Source organism: Mauremys mutica, chromosome 13 (assembly GCF_020497125.1).
Source record: "Mauremys mutica isolate MM-2020 ecotype Southern chromosome 13, ASM2049712v1, whole genome shotgun sequence".
Lineage (NCBI taxonomy): Eukaryota > Metazoa > Chordata > Testudines > Geoemydidae > Mauremys > Mauremys mutica.
In genome coordinates, this window is record NC_059084.1 from 2,228,422 (window position 1) to 2,246,137 (window position 17,716).

Here is a 17,716-nt window from a genome sequence, read left to right on the forward strand (position 1 = left end):
TTTTTTTTTCCAACCAAAATACTAAAAACTTTCATTAGAGACCTCATTAGAGACCATACAGTGACTTATATGAAATGAGTTAGTGGTCTCACTCCATTTTCCAGATGTTTACATCACAAAAACCTCCACCATAATTACCACTAACTGGATCCCTTTTTGTCACTCAGCAGAAAGGACAAAAGGACTAACCTACCCTTTCAGACCCACAAGTGGTCTCTCCAAGGTAGAGGTGAACCACATTTGCGGGGAGGGAAACAAGGATGTTTGTGCTGCTATGGCTTGAACTACACATATTCTGTTAATAACAAGAGTATGTAATTCTCTGGGGCTTCTGTCTGTCACCTGTCACAATGACATTTAAATTCCATTGTTTAGTTATAATAAGGCTAGCTTCTGCAGACACTTTCTAATAAAACAAGGGCCTGGTGTTTTACAGCCACCTAAAGATCTGTGAATATTGCAATGATTTATAAAGTCATTTAAGAATGAAAAACAGACAAGTTTTGGTAGATACAATAAATCTGATTGATTTTATTACACATCTTATTTTAGGATCACCTTTACATTCCTAGCCAAAAGAGATGATACAAATAAATATAAGTTGTAAAACCTATTGACAGAATTAGAGATGTTCTTTGTCTACAGGTCACCAAAGAAAAGGTCAAGATCAGTGTAAGACCAAGGAGTGAAATCTCACAGACAATTGTGCCCACAAGCACCCTTGGGCACTTCATTCCAGAAACAAGAGAAATCGGGCTGAGGAGGGTAAGGTAGTAAGTGCCTAGATCATAGGGAGCTAAATGACCACTGCAAGGTGCAGAGCAGCCGGGCACCACTGTTCTTGTTCAGTTCCAACTGAGCATCTGATTATGGCTTTTGCATTGTGCACATGTTTTTCTCATTTGTCTATGTGTTTAACACTGTAGAAAGCAAGCCACAAGAATCACTTCTTCCCCTTTTAAGGCCTGGTTGTATGGTCAGATATCAGAAATTAAAAGACAGGACAGATAAAATATCCAGATTTACAGGAATCAATGCTTCTCTGAAACTTGGCAATGAATCTAGACACAGTGAGGAAGGACTACAACTAGAGAGTTCTGTATTAAACCAAAAGTCTGTATAATGCATCATTACAGTTCAAAAGGTCATCACAGAGGTATATATTCTATAAGATTCAAGCAGCATGCAAACCTTTCAACAAAGGATGATCAGACCTATATTAAGAATTTGAAGTGCTGTAATTTCTATGTGTTCGGTTTCATGTGGGATTTGACTCTGGAACAGAAAAGCTACCTTTACTGCACGTAACTTGAAAAATAAAATTGTATCCAATTATACAGAGCAGAGCGAAGAGGAGGAGGATTTTAAACATTCCTCTGAAGAGACTGACTTTGCACACTCTCCCAGGGCCTCTTCCAGGAACTTGGTGGATTTCCTGTCTTCTTTGGCTTTTAGCCTGCAGGAAGCCCAGATGGTTCAGATCATACCCACATGCAACAGAGAGGCACAAGCCTGGCAGGATCACTTGTTAGACATGTCGATCCTGAACTTCACTAACGTTGTACAATTTAACACAAATGTATCATTTCACCCCAATATCACTGCCAGAAAATGTCTGCACTGCAATTAGATACCCGTGGCTGGCCTGTGCCAGCTGACTTGGGCTCACAGGGCTCAGGCTCAGAGGCTGTTTAATTGTGGCATAGATGTGTGGGCTTGGACTCCAGCTTGAGCTCTGGGACCTTGCAAGGTCCTGGAGCTCAGGCTCCAGCCTGAGCCCAAAAGTCTACCCCACAATTAAATAGCTCCTTAGCCTGAGCCCCGCAAGCCAGGTTGGTTGTCCCAGGCCAGCCACAAGTTTTTAATTGCAGTGTAGACGTACCCTATGGATCTAAAGGGGTAGGTCAATCAGAGTGAGAAGCTGAAAGCTGCTGTTGCCCTGAGATTTGCTTATTCTCTCTTATTCACTGGACATACTGTTTAAAATGGAGCTGTGAGTAAAGGTAACTAAAAGTCAATTTTATACTTTGCCTACCTCAGTCCCTTTCTCTCACCTTAACGTATACACATTTATAAACAGGGCTTTCCGAGGTAGAGCCATTCTAGCATATTAACAGTAAAAGCAGAACAGTCTGGGTTTGGGCTGTGATTTCCAATGTACTTATTCCTGCCACATGGGAAATCTTACAAATTTCGTACAGAAACCCAGTGGTATAGTAGTGAGTGAAGAAGCATAGCTATATCATGTATATATTACCATCTCAGGCTATACAGTCACTTCATCTCATTTCAATTCTCTGAATACTTAAACTATACAATCCTCTTTTTCAATTATGAAGTAAACAAGATTATATACCGGGGGGGTGGACGACAACCGTTGACACTCTGTTTTATACCACAAAAGAGAATTAAAAGGCTTTTTGTACAGAAACAGTGGTTTATAAAAGGGAAGGTTATGCCAGGCTTCCATCATTAGGATAGCAGAAAATGAGCAGATGGCTCCTCCCTCACCCATAGGCAAAACTCTCCTCCCCGCATCAAAATTTAAAAAAATATTCATCTGGTCCTCATCCAGAAATATACTCCTTGAATCAAAGCAGCTGATTTAGAACTTAACCCAAGTCCACCTGAGCAGCTGACTCACCAAGGCACCATGCCAGCAAGATGCAGAGGAGAGCTTTATGCTAGAAGTGTTGTGTTCCTTCTGCTCATGGCGGTCAGATACAATGGAGTTTTTCCAGACTGGACAGAGTCAGTCAATGGATACTTAACAAGAACACAAAGTAGAGTCCCTACATCAGAGTATTTCTAAAAACAGGCAAGTTCTCATACACTGGTCAGTCAGTATAGGGAGAGGTCATCTGCGAGGGAGAGGTAATGGGTAAAAACAAACAATCACAGGACAACAGTTGACAACAATCAAGAAAAAAAAATAGCCCAACTCTCAATATACAGGGAACTAAAACTTACAAGCTGAACAGTGAGATGCAAGACAGGAACACCTTACTCTGTCTTCTGAGCCCATCCAATACAGTAGCTCCCCTCTCCCCACTGGACCATGCAGGCCTGTGATATTAGTCACAGGGCAAAAACTTTGAAAAGACACCATCTAAAGCAAGAGTTCTTCCCCTTTCAATTTCAGTGTACCACCCTTGGGATTTATATAAGGAAATCTGATAACCCCAGACTGGTGATTACACATTGCCCTCATTCCCATCTAGCCTCACTGTATTCAGGAAAGCTTAAGACTGAAAGGGGAATGTTCTTAACTTGGAGCACGATGAGACACACAGGCAGCTCCTGCACTGAAGCGCCTCATAACATCAGGGGAAAGATTGCATACTTATCAGAAAAGTGCAGTCTAATATGGCTTTGCCTCATAGTGCTCCAGATTCCATCCATGTCATAGGGAATGGCAGAAGTGGCTATGTGTGCCTCCTGGCAGAGACCTAGCACCAAGCTAGATCTACATTTCCTACAAATGGTGGAAGATCTGAGAAAATGGCCATACACGGTGTAGGGTTTAGCTATTCAGTATGGACGCTGGTCTAAAATGCCAGGTGTGGGATGGAGAAGTGAGAGGAAGAGAGCTAGTAGGGAACTGGCACTGGTATGCAGACTTATTCTTTGACAAGGTGGTCCCTGCCAATAGGGGTTGAGTCTTTAGCAAGACAGTTTAGAAGAGCTCTTACTGATGTCTGTAAACAGATAGAGAACTTCAGTTTCTATTGCTTCCATTCTACAGGAGCAAAATATACTTCCAAGATCCTCTCTTGTTCTACATTTCTAAAGGAAAGCGGAGAGGTCTAGCTGTGAAGTGTAAGGAAACAGCTCTCCAATCCTGCTCATCTCAGGGTTGTTCAACCCAACTCTAACCCCAGATGAAGATGCCATTCTTTCAATAGAAAGAGGAAAAAAATGCACCTAGTCAAGTTTGGATACGCCCTCCACTTTTTAACCTCACTAAGTTTTCATCCTGAGGTTCTGGAGAGTTGATTCTGTTGAGATGACTTTCAACTCTTTCCTGTTGCCCAACAGCAAGAGAGCCCAGTACAGCAAGGGGGCTGGAACTGAAGGAGAGAGGGCGATGCTGTGAGGTGATCCTCATGCTTCCCATTGCTTCTAACACACTTTAACGTACCTCATGCATTTCTGATTTCCTAACTAAAATCTGTTCCCAATAGGGGCTGATTGCTAGATTGTGAGCAAATCTTTTCCTGCAAGGTTCAGCACACCTGGGACTGGCACATTTTGACACAAGTCAGTTAAACTGCAAAGAGGCCATTGCTATTCCCCAAAGGAAAGGGCTTGGAGTCTGGCTGAGAGTCCTCTCTGCAGGTTTTTACTTGTCTTTGCTCTCAGAAGGCAAATGCTGTTCACGCCCTGGAGAAGAATTGCTGTTTTTACTTAGGAACCAGCCCCCGGGACTGTGGATAGAGCTGAGACCCAGAGGTGCCTGAGGAAGAGGATCCCCCTGATTTCCTTCCAGTTTTAGGCCTGAAGAAGTAAAAACAAAGAAAGTTGCTTGTTACACATCAAAGCGAATCTCCCAAAAGCTGAATGAGTTTGACTGGATATAATTCTCTATCAACCTCAGCTTGCTCCTCTGCCCTATTTACCCATCTCTCTCCACCTACCTCAGGGCTCATTTAATTTTCATCCCACTGACCAGTCCTGCAGAAAGATAGTGACCTATGCATGCATACATTGCTGACTGGGATCCAATGGACAGAGGTGGACATAACCTACTTTCTACAACTTGACTCACCTGGATTTTGATTTTTTATTTGACATGCTCTCAAAAGTGGAGGCATCCACCTGTATCTCATCTTCATCCTGCAGAGCTGCTTCTAGAGCAGCCTGCACTTTAGGAGCAATGGCTGGACCCTCGTAGTCTCTGGTTGTTCGGCTAGGCATATCTAGCTCCAGTAACACAATGTTTTCTGCCTAAGAAAATGGAAGCAGAACCGGAACCATCAATGTCCACACATACTCATACTTTCCACAAACTGTACTGATGTATTCCATGCTTTGATAAGGATTGTTACCAGAACTCCTAGATTTATTGGAAATTTATATATCCTGTGTGCTCATGGTCACATTACCCTTGTCACACTCTCGGGCCACTTCATTCTCTCTGGCTTGTGACTTTCCTATTATCCTGCTTAAGCTTTTACTTTACCACTTTCGATCTACACCAGGTGAAGGTAACTTAGCAGCAGCATGAAGGTCATAAACTCTTCTTGAACACCACCAGACTGCTGGGTTTAAGACATATTTTAATATGTCAGGAGGGAGGCTTCCTTTCCATAGTCTTCTGCATCTGTCACACAGTTTATGTATATATCCTCAGAAATTCATACTCCTCTGAATACAAGAGGAAAACAGATGCAGGCTGCATCCATGTTTGGGCTTACCCTGTAGCGGGCCTCTGGACGAATCATCATGGACATCCTGGCATGCTGACTCAAAGGCCTCTTGTATCCCACTGCTGACACTGGCCTTTTCATCATCTGCTGGTTACTGAAAAGGAGATGATTACTGAATCTATCACATGCCAAAAACTGACAAGATTTTTCATTGTTTGAATAAATCCAAATATCTCCTTCCTTAGAGGTTTTTAAGGTCAGGCTTGACAAAGCCCTGGCTGGGATGATTTGGTTGAAGATTGGTTGGACTAGATGATCTCCTGAGGTCCCTTCCAACCCTGATATTCTATGATCTGCAATGCACTGAGGCAATCCAGTGTATCTATTTGGAAAAAGAAGATTGCTACAGGCACCTGGGAATGTGCTCCAACTGGACAGTAAAAACCCTGCAAGTGGTATTAGATACAGTCCTTCACAAGTTGGCCTCTCCAATTTCTTGTTTTGTGCTTACTGTGGGATTCCTATACATTCCTATAGTACAAACCACAGGATGATGTACATTCCTCTGGCCCTTTCACTCCACATTTGTTCTTTGGAACCTCTTATATATAGTCAGGATTTACCAACAGTTTCTATACACTGGCCTCTGAGATATCTTATCTTTAAAATAGGAAATAACTATGGTAGTAGATATGTTGAATCTGCTGACTTTTTAATGGTGAACACAATACTCTATGTAGTTTGCAAAGCAATTTGCAATCCTTTGGAAGAAAAAGTGAGTGAGTGTGAGAGAGAGAGAGAGACATTATCAGTAGAAATTCCTTCCTCTCCTCACAGGTTAGAATTTTCCTTACTCTGCCTTCACCTTTACTGTACTCAAGTTACAGTTTGGCTAAAACTTCATTCTGACTTTAAGCACTCTTGCTGGATGAGGCTAAAACTGTGTGGAGAATCTTGCTCTGGCCAGCTTGAAGTCTTCATGTGACCCAGTCTTAAAGTAAGGTTAGGGGGTAAACTCACTCCAGCCGGGTTATGGGATGCAGTTTCCACTGGTCTTCCTCTTCATCAAAGAAAGATCTGTTCATGATCTTGTTCTTTTCCTCCAAAGGAATAAAGTTTTCAATAATCAGGTGCCTGTAGATAACAGGCAAGAACAAAGATGGGACATATGCAAACAGGAGAATTAACATCTCTATTTTGAATCTCCCCATCACCTCTCCAACACAGCCCTAGACAAAGAGAAGGAATTTCTAGTTCTCTCTCTTGTTCTGTAAGCAATTGGCTTGCAATCCACTCCCAAGAATAAAATGCCTTTAGTAAGAGTTAAGGGCAGCATATGGAGCAATGGGACTTACTTTAGCTTTAACTCCCTGGTAAGCTCATTTTGGGTCTGTTCCAGTTCTTGCCGCTCCTTGATGTGCTCCTCCTGGAGGTCATGGATCTCTGCCTTCACAGCTTGCAGCTTGGAAAATAGCTGGAACAGGTGAGAAGAACCAGAGTAATGACTATTCAATGTTGCTATCACCTTCACATGCAGTGCCATTCAGTTTCTAATCCATCTGACCTAGCATTATTTACATTTTACCTTTTTGAGTTTTTTGGTTTTGATGTCCACCTCTTGCTGTAGGGAACTATAGGTCTCTTTCAGCTCCAATGTTTCCTCATCCCGACTTTCCATCTGTTGCTGGATTTCTCGCTCCCGACGTTTCTAAGGAATACCACAATCAAGACTAGATCAACACTGTCATATTGTTGCCTTCGGTGCCTGCATACATGAAAGCCACATCCAAGGCATCCCTTTAGCCTGGGATCCAGGACTTCTGATTTAGATTCAAGTATCAGAGGGGTAGCCGTGTTAGTCTGGATCTGTAAAAGCAGCAACGAACTCATGCTCCAATACGTCTGTTAGTCTATAAGGTGCCACAGAACTCTTTGCTGCTTTAGATTCCAATTTCAAGTTGTTTTTTACCTTAGAAAAAACAACAAGAACATCAACCCTGTGTTTATTTGACTTTGAAGGGTTTGTTGGGCGCCTCATAGGACATTTATTGTGAATAAGCTCAGTTAAAGGAGTGGGAGTGTTGAAACCATAGCAAGGACTTTCCTTCTCCAAAATCTTAATTAGTCATTGCAGTTAAATATGCACCAACAAAAACACAAAATACCAAAAGTTGTAAATAGTCTGACTAAATATCCCTCCCCTCATTTAATTGCTGCAGCTTTCACTCTCTAGGGCCTTAAGATGATATCATTTCATCAGTTCTCCACCACAGAAATTTCTAACCAAGACAGGACCAGAGTCTCTAATGTAAAAAGCAATGAGGAAAAAAGTTTACAGGCCTTCTCTATACATCATAAAGCAGTAAAAAGGACACAAGCCCTTTTTCTCTCTCTTTTGCCAGTAATCATTAAACTAGGGCTAGAGATCAATCATTAATCTCAGGAACACTAGTTTATAGTTTCTCTTACCTTCATGTTTTCTGAATGGTCTAGAATAGCAGCTCTTTGCTATAAAATAATAAATTGTTTCCCCCTCTCTTACCTGTTCTGCAATTTCCTGACGTTTCTGCTCCAAGATTTTCTGCTGTTCATTTGTGTGATCCACAATGTTTTTCCCTCCAACAAGGAGCTTGCTTTCCATTGCCTGAAAGAAAAAACATACTGAGAGGTTAACCTCTCAGGCAGCCATGTAACTCATCCTTTTTAAAAAACAGTAACGACTCCTTAGATAGTTACCACTGAACTCTCCTTTATAAGGAGTGTCACTCACTCAACATCCAAATTTAAACCTGTTGTTATGGAAATTGTTCTCTCTGTGAAATCCTACATAATTGTAAGGTTAATGCACTAGTAACTTGTCTTGTGTTCTGCATTGTGGCAATCTGTCCCACATTTTGTCTGAGAGGTTGACATGGAGGCTTTCATTTATATAAATTTCTAACAATCAGTAACAGAAGGAAGCTTGTTAATAAGTTACAGCATAATAAGTGTGTATATCACATTTAAATCTCTTGTACTGACTTCCCAGGGTCATACAAGTAGGTTCTACAACCACAGTTCATAAATTATATAAAACATATTACAAATGTGAACCACTAATTCTAAATTCAATTTTTAACAGAATTCACACCTCTGTCTACATAAAGTTGATTTTTAAAACTTCTGACTCAGGCACACCCCCTCACCATTACTCTGAAACTTTTCCTACTTGGTGGTTATCGTCCCACTTTGATGAACTGCCATCCTTCCCTAAACCCAGAGAACATTCCCTTCAAGGAATCCAACAAGCACTCTACCTTGATTTTGGCACCCAGCATTTCTGCTGCTTCCTTCTCTCGCTTCAGATCCTCCATCTTCTTCTCCTTCTCCTTCAGCAGCCTCATCTTTTCTTCTGCCACCAAGCTGTGATCCTCTACAATAGCTTTCTTCTCAATTTCCAGCTTTTCCTGCTGCTCCCTCCAGTAGTCATCTTTGTCATCCCCTTCATCACCCTCTTCTCCATCCTCCTCTTCCTCTTCCCCACCATCTCTTCTCCTTTCTCTCCTCTTTCTTTTGCCAACAGACCTTTTTTCCAATTGTGCCTTGAGCCGGGCGATTTCTTCCTGGAATTCTCGTAGCAGTGCATCCTTAGGATCCTCATTAACTCTTGGTTTGTTCTTGATGTTTTTGGCACGGTTGGCATATCGCAGGGTAGTAAGAGTTTCTTCTACATTGTAAGAGGCAGGGCCTATATTGGCCACCATCACAGTCTTAGCATTGCCACCTAGTGAGTCCTGAAGTAGCCTAGTTAGTTTTGAGTCCCGGTATGGAATGTGAGTGCTTTTACCATCTACTAGGGCAGATATAACATTGCCCAAAGCTGAAAGAGAGAGGTTAATCTTGGTAGCTTCCTTCAACCTTTCCCCCTGTGCTCCAGTTTTGGCCTGGCGTTCACTGCCTGCAAGGTCCACTAGGTTGAGTTTTCCTACACGGATGTGATTCTCCCCATCAAGTCCCACCTCACTGCACTCAATAGTGATCACAAAAATGGCATGGGAACGGGAGCTATGCTCATTCATGTTGGTAGCACCAACGGAGCGGTTTTGGTTCCCCACATTCATGACGTGCTCGATCTCCTTGACACTCTTTGTGACAAAAGATGACAAGTCCTTCACATACACCCCAGTGTCTGGTCTCTCTTTCAGCTCCAGCCTCTTGGACTGATCCTTTGATAGCAAATCTCTGATTTCTTCTTGGTATATTTCCAGATAAGATGCTCTAACCAAATACTGCTGGTTCTGAGATCGAGAGATATGGGTGAAGATGTGGTCAAATGAATTGGGGATGACCCCTCTTTTTTCGGGATCACCACGCACTCCTTCCATTGTATATGTTTTCCCTGTCCCAGTCTGCCCATAGGCAAAGATAGTCCCATTGAACCCTTGCAGGACAGAATCCACCAGAAGTCTAAAGGTCTCATCATAAAGTTCAAACTGCTTGGAATTCCAGTCATAGACAGCATCAAAGGTGAAGGTTTTAGGCAGCTCATGAGATGTTCCCCTGGGATTCTTCACTGATACCTGCCCTAACTTGACATCCACATCAACAACTTTATCATATGAAGCTGCCTTCTCTTTCCCATTCATTGGCCGGCACCGCACCACCACCCTGACAGATTCAGAACTCTTTAACTTAGACATGACGACAGGACAGTGGGTGGGGAGATTTGACAGGCGGGTGATCCAGGAAGGCCAGGAGTGCTGAAAACCTAAAAAATAAACAAAGAAAGGGCACATGACTAGTTTTCAATAAATTTTTGTGCCGAGGCACAGATTCAACTCATTTAATTCTGAAGGCTTTGGGTCAACTGAACTGTGAAGGATTCTGAAGCACAAAAATAATGGTTAAGGTAAACATTTTAAAAAGTCTTAATCTATTTGAAACAATATCTCAAAATCTTACATATCGATTAATATTTAGTTACATAAAGAAATGTTGCAAAGAATCCTCATGAAATAAAATCACTATAGTTGGTAAATTTACCCCTTTCTCTTCCCTTTAAAAAAATTAGAAATGCTGTATAATACTTTTTTAATTAGTTAAACCCATTGCAATGAACTTCTTCTACATTCTGGTTTGTAATAGTCAATTAAAAGTATTAGTTTCAGGTTCTAATCACAGCACTTATAAATCTAACATACACGTGCACTTTTGAGTCACTTTATCTGATGCTTATGCTGCTGGCTACTGCATTAAAGATGTTGTTTAGAGGTTCTTGTGAGGAACCCAATCAGTGTTTAGATCAAGTGCTACAACACATCCAGCAAAATTATAAATTCAGGACAGATCTGAAGAAATTATACATATATTTAAAGTTGCCTCTGATTAAAACTACCTTCTGTTACTAACCATTTTCATTTCATAATGAAGAGTTTACAGTAACCACTCCCTTGCCAATACCCTTCCTGGCAGATCACATTTAATTTCAGGGAAGAGGCATAAAACAGTTACATTAACCTAATGTTGCTACCTCCCCCTCTATAGCTGCCCTTATTCTGCAGAGAAATGGAAGGTCACAGAGCACCACCGCAGGACAAAAAGGAACCAGTGAATAGCAGCCTTTGTGAACCCTCTTATGCACCACCAGCTTTAACTGCCTGCATTTTTAGTTGCTTAAAAATTGTCCTTGACTAGATTGTGAGATTCTTTGGAAATCAAATATAAATACACTGGATTCTGGAGGGAGTCACATTTGGGTTTTGGCACTTCAGGGTCAGGATTCAGATTTAATGAGTCCTATGTTATTTACATGTTATGTCATCAGAAAAATGCAGTGCTTCAGTTTCCTGCCGTAGGTTTAAAACTCATCTATAGGATCTCTTAAAGGAAAGATATTGCCTGGAAAAGTACCACGATGCCTTTTCCTTTTCTTTGTTACATTTTAAGTCACCTTTTGTAGGTCTAATTACAGTATAATAAATCTTTAATGGAATTGCCATTGCTGCCAGGATTCAAGAGAAACCCATAAAGCTTCTTTTCACCTTTCAGCTATTATATCTAGTGCTGTGTGTAGTCTGTGTTTCCAGAGCGCTGGAATTTAATGCAGAGTCTACTATCCGTGATAGAAACATGTGGCAGAATCTAAGGGCTTGTCTACACTTACAGCACTGCAGTTGCACTGGTGCAGCTGTGTCATTGTAGCGCTTAGTGAAGATGCTACCTTCACCAACGGGAGATCTTCTCCCATCGGCATAGGTAACTCCACCTCCCCGAGAGGCTGTAGCTATGTCAACAAGAGAAGCCCTCCCGTTGACATAACACTGTCTACACCAGGAGTTAGGTTTGTATAACTACATCACTCAGGGGTGTGGTTTTTCAAATGAATTGGGGATGACCCCTCTTTTTTCAGGATCACCACGCACTCCTTCCATTGTATATGTTTTCCCTGTCCCAGTCTGCCCATAGGCAAAGATAGTCCCATTGAACCCTTGCAGGACAGAATCCACCAGAAGTCTAACGGTCTCATCATAAAGTTCAAACTGCTTGGAATTCACGGACGCACGCGCACACACACAAATGCATTTCTAGTCCTTATCATTGCAAAGAAAACCTTCAGTGTGAACTGGCATGCACGAACTAAGGCAGAGTTGTCTGCACACTTGGGAAAGTAGAGTAAACCATCCCCATTCATCTTAATGGTGTGTTAACTCTGAAACCAACTGGCAATTACAGATCACCACTTAATTTAATTACTGTGCTTGTTGCAGATGTTAGAGATAGTGGATGATGCTGGGGCAGGCGCAGTCAGACAGCTTTTTGCTGTTAAGGACTGCATTGCTGGTTATGACAAAATTTTAAGTCACTGCCAACTATGCTCACAAGGTGGAAGGAAGGAATATTCCCATCCAGTGTTAAAAGCTGTAAAATTCTGCTTCCCTCCCCCATTGTTGCCAAAACCTTCAGGTTCCTCCTTACCAACATCTATGGTGCAGTTATGCATTTGCAATAGAAACATCTGTAGCATGTTAAAAATAGAGGACGCAGTTCCAATTCACAGTTAGCATAGTGGAGCAGGTAGGAAGAAGCCATGAAGATGGCTCTAGGTTATGTTTATGCCTCTCTGGTCCTGAACCAGCCCCTAGTGCAACTTAGATCAGCCATAGGCTATTATAACTTATACAACCTAGGACAACTAAGCTAGCAAGGGATCAGCAAAGTGCACTGCAGTCTGGTCCTGGATCTTCATCCTCCAACTCCCATCATGCCTCTATCCCCTCACATCCTGCCCCAATACATATTCTGCATGGAGCTGAGAGATGGAGAATGGGAGACTCGGGATGCTAAATTTACATCAGCCCAACATTCCTCCCTTCTAAGGCTGGTTTAAGGCCCGTTTGCATCACTTCTTATGAGAGGCTGAGGACCATGTCCTTAAAAATTAGAGGAAAAAATAAAATAAATTTAACTTAATATCAAAATAACATGAGCAAAAAGTACATGGGTCTTTGATCATACTCCACCTTCTTCTAGTGTACCTGCTACTTTAGGATTGGGGCTTGCAAAGTAACACCAGTTTCCCCCAGCTTCAACTCGTACATCTTAAGCTGAAGATAACCATGTGTACTCTAGATGTCATGGGGTCAACAGTTTTCAACAGATCTATGCCATAATTATTCCCATCTCAATATACTTTTATTTGGATTCTTTGTATAGGCCAGCTCTGCTCCAGTACCCAAAAACGATGAAATATATTCCACATCCAAGTTCTAAAGTACTAAGTGACCGAATGCCATCTGGTTTTACAAGGTTCTACATTACACAGAACTCATGCTACATAACAATTTGGTTCACAAAGTCCTGCAGTTTATGGGTTGTTTAATGAGGAGACACCTGGAGATGGTGAAACATGCTAATCCATCCCCAATCATTAGCACACTTAGCTTCCCTTTAAAAGAAAATATGTAGCCATTCATTGATGGGCTGCCACTAAAGGTATGTGACTGCATAGCTCATGAAATGCAACTGAAAGTTTTCAGACAAACCAATTTTTTAAAAAATGAACCCTCTAAGAAGAATGCTTGTTTGAAATCTTTCCAACAGCTGGACCTAAGTATAAAGCAAGTTCAGAAAAGCCCATCTAGGATTTAAAATCAATTTGTTTGGTTCCCTCAGGGCTTTCCCTCTATTCTAATGTTAGCTGGATCTGTAGCAAAAATACCACATTTGAGGACTAAATTTTTTATTCTATAATTGCATTTTGCCTCTGTCTCTTTACTCGAGGGGACCTCCTGAGAAGTTCAGGTGTAGAGCTAGAGGACCAAAAACATTTTCTATCCCAATGCCCGTGCTGTGAACAAGGCATTTATAAGAACAGGAAAAAGAACAGGAGTACTTGTGGCACCTTAGAGACTAACTAATTTATTTCAGCATGAGCTTTCGTGAGCTACAGCTCACTTCTTTGGATGCATAGAATGGAACACCTCGAATAAGAACAGGAGGTAATGTTAGAGCACCAAAGAAACACATGTAATAATATTTACTGAAATTTCAGTAAGACCTTTAAAATTATCTCAATGTCTTAATGGAAACTGCTTGCCTCCCTGAGTGGAGAAGGTATGCCATTTGAAGACACTTGGAACTCAAAGTAGATGATCCAGAATGTGCATCGAGTTGACCAAAGTGGCTGAGCATCTGCAGTGCTTTATAAACTTGCACAAAGGATTCAATACAGTGTATAGCCAATGAGTCTCCAGATGCTACTGACTAAAATACAAGTTTCAGAGTAGCAGCCGTGTTAGTCTGTATCCGTAAAAAGAACAGGAGTACTTGTGGCACCTTAAAGACTAACAAATTTATTTTAGCATGAGCTTTCGTGAGCTACAGCTCACTTCTTCAGATGCATAGAATGGAACACAGAGACAGGAGATATTTATACATACAGAGAACATGAAAAGGTGGAAGTATGAATAACAACAGGAAAAGTCTAATCAATTGAGATGAGCTATCATCAGCAGTGATCTTTTCCCTCCTGATTTACAACTCCAATAAGGATAGGCTCACTAACTGGACAGAAAGGAATATATATTTAAAATGCCAGTCTAGAGAAAATATGAAAGTCAGATTCAAGACTTGTAAAAGCACACAAAGCATACCCTCCTTCTTTGCTGATAAACTTGTGAATGCCTCCCAAATATATGCTGCTCCCTCCACTTCTGCCCTGGCATTCAGTGCTACTGCAACTGAAAATATCTCAGAACTGCATGGACAAAAATGAATGCGCATCTGTACGCACCTTTACCACCATATGTACGTTCAAATTAGGCATGGAAATGCTCATGAGATTCTATATGGGCTATGATCTGTTACAGAAATGCCACCTCTAATCAATGTGGTTAATCTCTGAATAGGACTATCTCCAACTGCTTCAGTAGCACTCTTCTGTCAAACAAATTAAACTAACATTTGTAGTAGCCAAAATGTCCTACAGGATTCTTTGAAGCAGACTCTGTTAATCAAAGCTATATACAGGACATATTCTCCAGATTCTTCTTGGGCCAAAAAGTTTATGAAAAATAAAACAAAAACCATACAATAATTAACACTGCTGGGCATGTACCTTATCAACAACAGACTAACTTTTTATTCACAAATGAAATTCATTCAGCAGCCAGAACCAGAGGTGTGTTTTATCTTGAATGTTATCCTCTTGCCTTTATCTCTGGTACCTTCTGCAAGAGATATTGACTAGTATTATATGTCCTAGGTTCATTTAATCTGCTGGTAGGTTTTTTTTTCCAGTACAAGAGCATATTGCAATTCACATGTGGCCATCTTGAATGTAAGAGAAGATATACATAACAGTAGAGGAATCAACCCTCACTCTCGCAGTTTGGTATCCTGTATATATTTAGTGAGAATTATGTTGTCTATTTGTCAGTCACCTAGGACTGCCTTCCTCAAATGCACACCTCAGATCTACTTTTGCCACAATCAAGTCAGTCCCCTCATCTTATCTCACCCCTGATTTGCACTATTGTCATGCTAACGCATCATGATCCATTTCCATTGCTGCTGGCTGCTGTTGTTAACAGTTACTGGTGTATCAATTAATTAGTTGAACTCTTCTTCCTGGTGAAAGCATTATACGTTATTCTCGGGAATCTGAACAGAAATTTGTCTCACCTAAAAATTAAAGGGCAATCTAAACTGTATTTTTTATAGTCACCAAAAATTATATTGCAAAATTTGCACTATCTTCAGCTGTTTCTTGTAGATGGGATAGAATAGCTTGTAAACTATCACTTGCTTTACGTCACATCACCATTTATTTGTATGCTATGATTAACAGTTGTTCCTCATGAAACCAGTAAATCCAAAGAGATCTGGATAAAATCCCAAACTGCCTCTAATCCGTTAGACTTCAAGACTGAGATCAGTGTATTTTAAATTTTGCCCTGAATGACTGCAGGAAGAATTTTAAGCCCTATTCTCTTTTAATACACTATGAAGTCATGCCTGAAAAAAAAAGTGATGTCACAGATTGTCACATTTAATCATCAGAGAATTTTAGAAATCAGAGATAGCAGTGAACAGTTGGACCAACCAGTCCATGTCCCTGGGGCCAATGCAGGACTGGTACCATACTGGACATATGCTAGTGTGCTTTAACCTCTCTATTTTTAACACTCCCAAGCAAAGGAGCAGCTATACAAACTTAACAAGTCTTCCTGTCAGGAAGACTTTCTTAATATGCAGCCAAATTCTTACTTTTCATAATCTCATCTCATTACTTTGGTTATACTGCCAGGCATCACCCTAAATAACCGCATTCCCCTCTTGCTGTGTAAGGTCTTCAGATATTTGTAGACTTATGTCCTCACTTAACTGCATTTAGTTCTTTTAATCTTTTCTCAGAACCCAATACCTCCAACCCCCTCTCTGTTGCGCTTTCCCTCTAATTTTTCTCTCTCACTCTCTGCTAAAGAAGTGCCCAGAACTGAACAGATTATCCCAGGTGTGAACACACCACAGAAAGGGACCATCACCCCTCTGCTCCTTTTTTGCTGCCATATGACAGTGCAAACCCATGTTTAATTTGTTGCCCACTACCATCCCAAGCCTGTTTGGGCATTATTACTTCCCAGATACCTCCCTCCCACTGACAGAGAAACCAGAGCTTACTGAGAGCTATGTAAACCCCAAGCTACATGTACATTTGAGGCTGTAACTTCATCTCTGGTTATGAGATCACAAAGTTTCTGAGTGTCGGCCTTCATCTTCAAACTAACATGAGAACCACACTCTATAGACTAACAGTCCTACACTGTAGTTACTGTGACACATTAGATCTCTGATATGACATTAGGTGTCATGATAACACACAATAAAGGCAGCTGAGCAATAGCGAACTTTGTGGTGGAGAGAACTCAAAGCTATTGCAGTGGGTTATAAGATCATGCAACAGCTTGTAATGCCACAGAAATCATTCTGAAAATACACAGCAGGCAGATGAGGAAGTTGACACAAGCATAGGAAAGGTGTGGGGGCAGGAAGAGTGGCCATTTACATGCCCACATGAGAGATTTCTTCTTTTCTATACTCGTGGGGTTGGTTCCTCCTTCACATGCTCATCTGGGTGGAAACTCTCCCTCCTTTGCATGCCCAGGTGTATACATACATGCATGACAGGGGCTGCCATCCCTCCTTTGCATACAGATGCACACACCATAGACAACAGGGGCTGCCATGCCCCCTTTGCATGCAGATGCACAAACGTCCTTGCTTTGCACGTCTAGATACGCACACGCAAATACGACAGGGACTGCCATCCCACGTTTGTATGTCCAGGTGCACTCACGCATGTGCAACAGGGGCTACCGCCCCACCTTTGCATGCCCAGGTTCACATGGGCGCGCGACAGGGTCTGCTGACCCTCCTTTGCAAGTCGACGGGGGCACACACGTGTGCAACAGGGGCTGCCGACCCTCTGCACACTCAGGTGTGCGCACACGTGTGTAATAGGGGCTGTCGGACCTCGTTTGCACACCCAGCTGCACACACGCGTGTGCAACCGGGGCTGCCGGTCCTCCTTTGCACACACACGTGCGCGACGGGGCTGCCATCTCTCCTTTTCACGCCCAGATGCGCATATGCGTGTGCAACAGAGCGGCCGCCCTTCCTTTGCTGGGGTGGGGGCTCCCTGCCGGTAGCTACAAAGCCCCCAGCCCCGCAGTGCCTCCCCCAGCTGGGGCCCTTCAAGGCCCGGTTCGGACCCTGTCAGTGCGGGACTCACCTGCGCTGTCACCATGGAGCCCCCTCCGCCGCCGCCGCCGCTCCTGCTGCACCGGATACGGGGGGATCGACCACCG

General features: G+C 42.1%; 1 protein-coding gene across 1 annotated transcript; it reads right to left on the bottom strand.

Moving 5' to 3' along the window:
• Window positions 1-511: 511 nt before the first annotated feature.
• On the bottom strand, window positions 512-17,687 carry KIF3B (kinesin family member 3B). The gene is made up of 9 exons (XM_044986207.1): window positions 17,641-17,687; window positions 8,666-10,116; window positions 7,912-8,013; window positions 6,955-7,077; window positions 6,725-6,843; window positions 6,390-6,503; window positions 5,418-5,523; window positions 4,769-4,947; window positions 512-4,497 (listed from the first exon to the last, which is right to left on the bottom strand). The coding sequence occupies exons 2-9, from the start codon at window positions 10,046-10,048 to the stop codon at window positions 4,404-4,406; spliced, it is 2,220 nt and encodes a 739-aa protein (XP_044842142.1). The 5' UTR covers window positions 10,049-10,116; window positions 17,641-17,687; the 3' UTR covers window positions 512-4,403.
• Between the last annotated feature and the right edge of the window lie 29 nt (window positions 17,688-17,716).

What these genes read in the sequence shown, in the direction of transcription:
- KIF3B (XM_044986207.1), bottom strand. Translation starts at nt 10,048, where the DNA reads ATGTCTAAGTTAAAGAGTTCTGAATCTGTCAGGGTGGTGGTGCGGTGC. An exon ending in ACCAGGGAGTTAAAGCTAAA is followed by an intron (nt 6,504 to 6,724) that starts GTAAGTCCCATT and finishes TGTTATCTACAG; the next exon opens with GCACCTGATTATTGAAAACT. An exon ending in GTCCAGAGGCCCGCTACAGG is followed by an intron (nt 4,948 to 5,417) that starts GTAAGCCCAAAC and finishes CCATTTTCTTAG; the next exon opens with GCAGAAAACATTGTGTTACT.